Genomic DNA, 7857 nt, shown 5'->3' on the forward strand with positions numbered 1-7857 from the left:
GACATTACCCACCAGGCCTATGGGGGTATGTCACCAGACCATTGGTGCTTATGTCAACAGACTTGACTCAACTCTGCAGAGCAGCAACCACTTCGGGACAGGCTGCTGTCCTCTTGCAGTCTTTGCGTCTGTTTCAGCGCTGTTCTTGCTTTAGTAAGGTCTACTGGAGTTCCTGCAGTGTCTTTAGCTCTTAGCTGTTCTGAGTCGGGACCTCACTTACCCTGGTGGCCTCTGACTATAAACCCGAGGAAGACCTTGAACTTCACATCCTCCTTCCCCCTCCACTTTTGTGTTGGATTACAGGCACGGACAACCACAGCTGCTGTCAAGTGGAGCTGGGGGCATGGGCTAAAATCCAGGGAATTCCTGATACATAGGCAAGCACTCAACCAGCTGAGCTACATCCCCAACTGAGACAGGAGGATGGCTGGGAGATTGAGAGCAGAATAATCTTCAAGTGGGTTTCAAACCAATCTGTTCTATAAATAGAAACCATAGCTCTAAAATATAAGCAGCATCACTAATAACCAATTACATTTTCTAACGTTCTGGGGCTTGACTACGAGGTGAAGCATGTGCCTTGTATGTAATGATACCTTTTCTTCTTCAGTTCCTTGACCTTTGGCCATGTTCCCTGTGTGTGTTTTATAGTATGTGTTGTAGGAGATCAGTGTTTGTCCCCTGTAAACCGGTGACCAGAATCTGCATGTTCAGGGCCTCATATTGAAACTGTACCTAGAGGAGATGAACCAGAGAGGCAGGAGGATGCAATCGCTTCTATGTAGAACTTCATCTCTGTGGCCCTGCTGTGTCATTCTATAATAATAAACCCTGCTGCATATGAAGACTTAGAGCCCAGGTGAGAGACTGACATGAAGAACCTGCTTACAGTGTCCTCCCCCTTTGCATGTGCATTGGTTCAGAAAATCACAAGGCAGTCATTTAACAGGGAGAGTGTATTCTCCTAAGAATGTGTTGGTCTGTGAGCACTGACTGTAGGTAAAATATAAAACGATTTGCACATGATAAGGTCTATGGTCAGTGTGCATATTCTTGTAATATTCAGTATGAGTATGCTGTCAAGTGAATTATGAAACACTCTGTTTCCTAGCAAGGGCTAATTTTAAGATTATTCCTCAAATGGTACTGTCATGGAAATCACACCACTTCATGTTTTTCTTTCTTTCCAGAGTATACTTGATATAAAACCTTACAACCAGTTGCTGTATGGAAGTCAGTCAACAATAGTGACCAACATGGAAGCAATGGATCTCTGTTTTTTTTTTTTTTTGGTTTTTCGAGACAGGGTTTCTCTGTGGCTTTGGAGGCTGTCCTGGAACTAGCTCGTGTAGACCAGGCTGGTCTCGAACTCACAGAGATCCACCTGCCTCTGCCTCCCGAGTGCTGGGATTAAAGGCATGCGCCACCAACGCCCGGCCTGGATCTCTGTTTTAATAAATACAAAAATGACATATAAGAGTATCACCCAAGTGGGGCGTTGGTGGCACACACCTTTATTCCTAGCACTTGGGAGGCAGAGGCAGGTGGATCTATGTGAGTTTGAGGCCAGCCTGGCCTACAGAGCGAGTTCCAGGACAGCCTCCAAAACAATACAGAGAAACTCTGTCTCGAAAACCACCCCCCCAAAAAAAAAAGAAAAAAAAGAGAGTGTGACTCAAAATTATTCTGTGGCTATCAGATCTGACCAACAAATATGAGAATAATTAAGGCCTAATTGAATGAAAAATAGAAGATGAAGATTATAGTTGAAAAGTGGAAATAGTTATATCTGGTGTAGGAAGGACACTAGAGGAATTTTGATCTTGTACAGGAGACTTATATAGCAGTGACCACCTAGCTTTTAGGAGCCATGTAGGGTGCAGACTGGATATGGTATTGATATGGCAAATCTCAGCAATTAGGAGGTGGAATCAGAACAAGAGAATTAAGAGCTCAAGGCCTGGAGTTGGAGAGAGAGAGAGAGATGCCTCAGGACTGTAGAGCACTTGTTTCTCTTCCAGAGCAGCCAAGTTTAGTTTCCAGCAACCATGTCAGGCAAATGACTAAGGAATCAGATGCCTCTGGTACTTGCACCAGGGGGGCATGTACCTCGTCATCACATAAACATAAATAAAACAATGCAAAGTAACTTTTATAAGAATTCAAGGCTAGCAAATTACAGACATCTTTTTTAAGTGACAGAGAAAAAAATAAAGATCATAGCATGGGATAAAACACAGTCCGTTTGCTCTGCATTGCTTTTTCCTAGTGTAATCTTTGATCTGCACACAGTATTGCCTACTATACTAAGCATCTCAGATTGAAAACCTTCATAGAAGATGTGTCTGCATTGCTCACTTTAGTTTAAATCTCTGTCCAAAGCCTCCTATGTACCCACCCTGAGAAGGCAAGAACCAAAACTAACACTCCACTCTTTACTGCAAGCAAGAGCAAAGCCTGGTCTCCTGCTCATACACACAGCGCTTAGAGCATCTACTGCACACATCTGTAGCAAAGGAGACGCTCTTGGGCTGCCTTACCGCCCTGAGTATATCCATGAGCACAGGGCAAAGTTGTACAAATCTCTCTATGGAGACCACACCCAGCTTATAGCACTCTCGAGGGGCAGGGTACTGCTCCATGGTCATCTTGCTCAAGTTGGCTCTGTGGTGGAGAAGGTCACTCAAGACATTCATGGAGAAGTCATTGGTATAAAAGTTGACCTTGGTGAGCTTGGAGCATTGGCTGAGGGCAGGGAGGAGGACTCTGAGCTGAGAGTCCTTTATCCCACACCCCTCTAACTCCAGAGACTCAAGAGTGTCTACCACTTTCTCTAGGAGAACCCTGAGAGGCATCATACAGAAATTTGACAGTAGGACTCCACTCATGTCCAGATGTTTTAGTTGATAGAGGCGCCGACACTGGGACAGATGATACAAGTTTGTCCGAAACAGCTGGCAGTGAGTGACAGAGAAGGTTTCCAGGCGATTCTTCAAGTTCCTAGGCAGAGACCAAGGGGTTAGTTCAGACAAATGATGCTGGAGAGGGCGTGTGGTGGTTTCACACAGCAGTAGAAGGGGACAGGTGTCCCCGGGACAGTTGGACCACATGATGGAAGTCAATACCTATGGTGCTGCCTGCTGGAATCTGATCACTCAAGCCACACCCACAGTTGCCTTTCTCTGTCACTGTGGGATGGCTCAGTGCACAGCTCTGCAGCATCCTTTCCTCACTGACACAGAATTCCTGTGCACCTGTTATACCCTAGGGCACACAAGGACCAGCCCATGAAAGACCCCAGAGCATTTCAGACAGTTGTCACTGCTCTCTGCTTCCTGCCACCACCTCTGTGGGGAATCCCAGTCTCTACATGACATTGACCCTCAATCCCACTGTCACCATTTCCCATCCTCTGAGTCCCTCACTGTTCAAAGCTTTTCCTACAAGGGAAATCCTGGTGTCTGTTCACACACTGTGAGCACAGACCACCTGGGGAGCTATGCAGGTATTCTGACCCTCTACTCTTGGGTACCATTCTTTCTCTGTTCACTTTCCATTAGATTAGCCAGGATTCTAAGGGAGAAAGTGCAGCATTCTCACTAAATCTGACCAATCCAACTGCATTTGTGACATACTATGCACACACGTCCTACCCCAAATCAGATCTCTGCTTCAAGAGTGGTCGTGGGAGTCTTAGTCTCAGTTTACAGAGAAAGGAGACCATGGTTAGATGTTCTAATGGCTCATTCACAATTCATTCTCCAAGAACTGGGAGATACCACTATCTTTAATATAAAATGCAAAGTTTTTCTTTGGCAGCAGAAAAAGCTCTCTATCCATCCTCACCTGAGCAAGTGTTTCATGTTGTCACTGAGAAAACAGATGCCATTCATATAGAGATGTTGGAGTCTGCTGATTCTGGAGAGCTCAGATATGAAAGTGCGGACAAACCACTTGTACTCTGATTTATAGGCATGGTCAGATGTGTTCTTCTCGATCCAGACTAGAGAAAGTGTGTGAAGATTTATCATATGGGCGAAGTAGGGATAAAATTGTAACAGAGAACTCCAACTCCAATCTATGGTTAATTCTAACACCTCAACATCCCACAGCCTGATAATTTTTCGGAACATAATGACACGATCTTCAGACAATAACAAAATCTTCATGTTCACACAGCACAGCTGTAGAGAGTCTTTTCTAGGCTGAGCCTCTTGCAAGAAGTCTGTTTCTTCTTCATGCTGTTGGAACCTGGAGTAGAGGTCAGTTATCACCTTCACACGCTGCCTCTGTTCATATCTGGGAGGGGGCTTCACTGCCTGATTCTCACTCACAGTCACTGCTGAGCTGTCCCCATCTTCTGCTCTAGCATTTAGGGTCCAGAAGTCATGGGGCAACCTCCGAAAATCGAGTATTCGAAGATTCCCCCTCCTGTGAGTAAAACAGGTGAAGGGTCACTAAGAGAGAAGATTCCACAGACACCAGCGCCTTTCCACACATCTCTAATGTCAGCTCTCCCTTTCTCCCATGAGGACTGGAGTTTTCCCAGCTCTGAGTCTCCAACAACCTCATGGTCCCAGGCAATGGCTCTGTCTACACTACATCAGTAGTCCTCTGTCTCACTTCCCTCCATACTGCTACTCTTGATCTGGTACAACTAGTGCCTGTGGAAGAGACAGGGTCAGGCTCCTCCCACTGTGCCCACATCTTCTCTCTTCCTCCCCACACCCAACTGTCCTTCTCCATCAGAGATCAATGGCAGTCAAGGCTGCTGCAGTCCAACAAGATGATGCTTCCAAGGCCTCTGATCTCCTCTGACTACATTATCTCAACTTCAAATATCAATACCTTGCACCCCAGAATCCTCTATGTGACCCTAGATGAATCTTACTTACACAGGGCGATCCTCCTGTCTCAGCAGGTCCCTCAGTCCTTCTACCACAACCTGAGAAAACTCCAGGGTGCCGGAGGATAAAAAGGCCCCTACAGGGATGTAGGGTAAAGGCCAGGCTGCAACCATTGACTTCACAATCTTTGTGAGTCTCCAACTGAGTGCCTTCTGGAACAGGGGTAGGAAGAGCATCTTGGGCAGGCCTTCCAGAGCAGAGATGGTCAAGGCCTCATTTCTCAGCATCGCCTGCCTTGCCAGATCCTCCAGGGTGGGTGGGGTCCTGGTGCTCATCTTCTTGGATCCTCGAAACTTCCAAGAGAGATTCCAAGGAGATGTCAATTCATATAAATAGAAATCAATCTCTAGGAAGTATCATTTAAAGATATCAAACTCAATAAGTTACAAGAAAACAAATCCTGGGGCTGGAGAGATGGCTCAATAGTAAAGAGCCCTGGATGATCTTCTAGAGGACCCAGGTTCAACTCCAGCACCCACATAGCAACTCCCACCTGTCTGTAACTCCAAGGTCTGACAGGAAAATACATGCCAGCAAAACACCAATTCACAAAAATAAAAAAGAAAAGAAAACAAATCCAGTCAGACATGATGCGTCTGGCCTCTCATCCCAGCGTGTGGTGTGTGAAAGACAGAGGACAAGAACTTCCAGACCACCAGCTGTGGTACAGGAGAAGACCTGAATACACACACACACACACACACACACACACACACACACACACACACACTCTCTGTCTCTGTCTCTGTCTCTCTCTGTCTCTCTCTGTCTCTCTCTCTCTGTCTCTCTCTCTCTTTCTAATACTAAATAGACTCACACAGGAACACAGTCACCCATGTAAGCATGCATTTCCTGGACTGGTGGCAGAGAAGGAGGATTTCTATGAATCCTAGCATGCTCCACATAGCAAGTTCCAGGCCTCCCAGGACATCATAGTAAACAAACACAAAGTAAATTCCAATTCAACAGCATTTCTCTGTCAAAGCAACAAAGGAAGCCTAAGTAATTTTAAGAAGGTATTTCTCCTTTACAATCCTCTAACCCTCCAGAATTTTCTCATTTTTCTTTAATAACTTTTGGAGTGCTGGCCTAGCAGGCAAGAGTCTCTGGGGGCTCGATCCCCAGCACTGGATAAAGAGGACTCAAGGCTTTTTACACCCAGCCCTCAGGAAATGGGCACAGAGGGGTCACTGTTTGAGGTCATCTAAGATACTGATGGAGTTCCTAGGCTAGCCTTGGCTATAAAAGTAAATGTTTTATCATTATTGTTGTTGTTTGACACAGTCTTTTTTTCTATCACTTGCTGTCCTAGAACTCACTACGTGGACCAGGCTCCGGCCTTGAATTTAAGGGAAATCTGACTGCCTCTGTCGCCCAAGAACTGGGACTACAGGTATGTGCCACTGAGCAAGGCATTTACTGTTACTTTTTAATGAAGAGTTCCATAGAGACGAGGTGGAGCAAGTCTTTAATCCCAGCATTTGGGAAGCAGAGGCAGGAAGACTTCTCTGAGCTCTAGGCCAGTCTCGTCTACAAAGTTAGTTCTAGGACAGTAAGGGATATTACTTGAAAAAAACCTGTCTTGAAAATCAAAACCAAACCAAACCAATCCAAACCAAACCAAAACTAAACCCAACGAAAGAAGCAAACTAACCAGAAAGGGAAATGAAATGAATAACAACAGAACATCGGCAGATGTTTGAGTAACAGTCTGCAATGTCAGCCACTGACTGGAAGCTGAGGCTGGGTGTCTACCTAGCCTGAGCTACTCAGACAGTTCTGGACAATCTGGGCAACGAGGTAAAACCTTGTGTCACAAGTTAAAAAAGTCACAAATTAATCAGAAATAAAGTGGTATTAGAGAGGGTCAGGCACATATCATGAAGGCCGCTAATAACTCAGTAAGAACGGGCCAGAGTTCACAAACAACGGACACTCAATCACCTGGGACCCTGACTCTGGAGGAGGCACACACTCCCGGGCCAACACCCCTTCCGCCCCCCACAGGGGATGACGAAAACAGTACAAAGCCTGGCTCTAGTCCAGAGCTGCCCTGGAATGGAAAAACTGTAGCCATGGCCCACCTCCTGCTAGCCCCAACCAATTAGAACTGTTCTAATGTGATTGCCACTTGTGTAAGCCAATCCTAAGTAGAATGGTCACACAGCTTTTAAAATTCCTGTAGCTGGGCTTCAGAGGCTCAGCGCGGCAGCCATTTTGTCCATGTATAGCGACCCGACGTGTGCGTGGTGTCATATAAACGCCCTTGGGGACGGCATAGTGATTGGTGGACTTTTTGGGACTTCTCTCAGACCCTCACAGTATTTAAGATAAAGGCAAAGCTGCATTTGGAGTCCAAACCATCCCGGAACTCCTCATTTGGAGACAGAGATTCAAACTCCCTGTGCCATTGGGTCTACTGTGGAGAGTGGCTGGGCTGGGTGAGACGTGGTGTCTGATGGAGGAGGGTGACTTACCACAGGCAGACACTGGCGATTGCGTTTCTTCTTCCAGTTGGACAGGAAGAGGCTGTCTGCTCCTCGACCCTGGTACCTTCTCTGACTCCTCTGAAGCTTTTCAGGCCTTCCCCCTAACTCCTCCCCTTTGAAACCCGCCCCATCACGAGCTGCAATTTGATTGGATGGTTGAGCTCCATCCGCTTAACTGGTTTATGGTTTTGGGGTGTGTCTAGATAAGATCTTCAGGCAGGAAACGGAAGGAATTGAGACTAAGTGCGCGAACACTGAGATCTTCCTTCCTTTTTTCCGTCATTTCTTTCTTTCTTTTGTTGTCTTTCCCTCTTGGTGGAATTTGTTTTTAGTGAGGGCCTTTATGTAGCCCAGGTTGGCTTAGAACTCCGGGTATAGCAGAAACTGGGCCTCAACTCAGGCCATTTCCTCTTCTTCATTTCCTCCTGAGTGCTGGGTTACAGGAATGAGCCTCAAAACAC

General features: G+C 46.2%; 1 protein-coding gene across 1 annotated transcript; it reads right to left on the reverse strand.

Moving 5' to 3' along the window:
• Window positions 1-2134: 2134 nt before the first annotated feature.
• On the reverse strand, window positions 2135-7557 carry LOC121140882 (PRAME family member 9/15-like). The gene is made up of 4 exons (XM_040747442.1): window positions 7385-7557; window positions 4896-5200; window positions 3847-4431; window positions 2135-3000 (listed from the first exon to the last, which is right to left on the reverse strand). Exons 2-4 carry the CDS (start codon window positions 5180-5182, stop codon window positions 2436-2438), a joined length of 1437 nt encoding a protein of 478 aa, XP_040603376.1. The 5' UTR covers window positions 5183-5200; window positions 7385-7557; the 3' UTR covers window positions 2135-2435.
• Window positions 7558-7857: the final 300 nt, after the last annotated feature.

Source organism: Mesocricetus auratus, unplaced genomic scaffold, assembly GCF_017639785.1.
Source record: "Mesocricetus auratus isolate SY011 unplaced genomic scaffold, BCM_Maur_2.0 Super-Scaffold_100006, whole genome shotgun sequence".
NCBI lineage: Eukaryota > Metazoa > Chordata > Mammalia > Rodentia > Cricetidae > Mesocricetus > Mesocricetus auratus.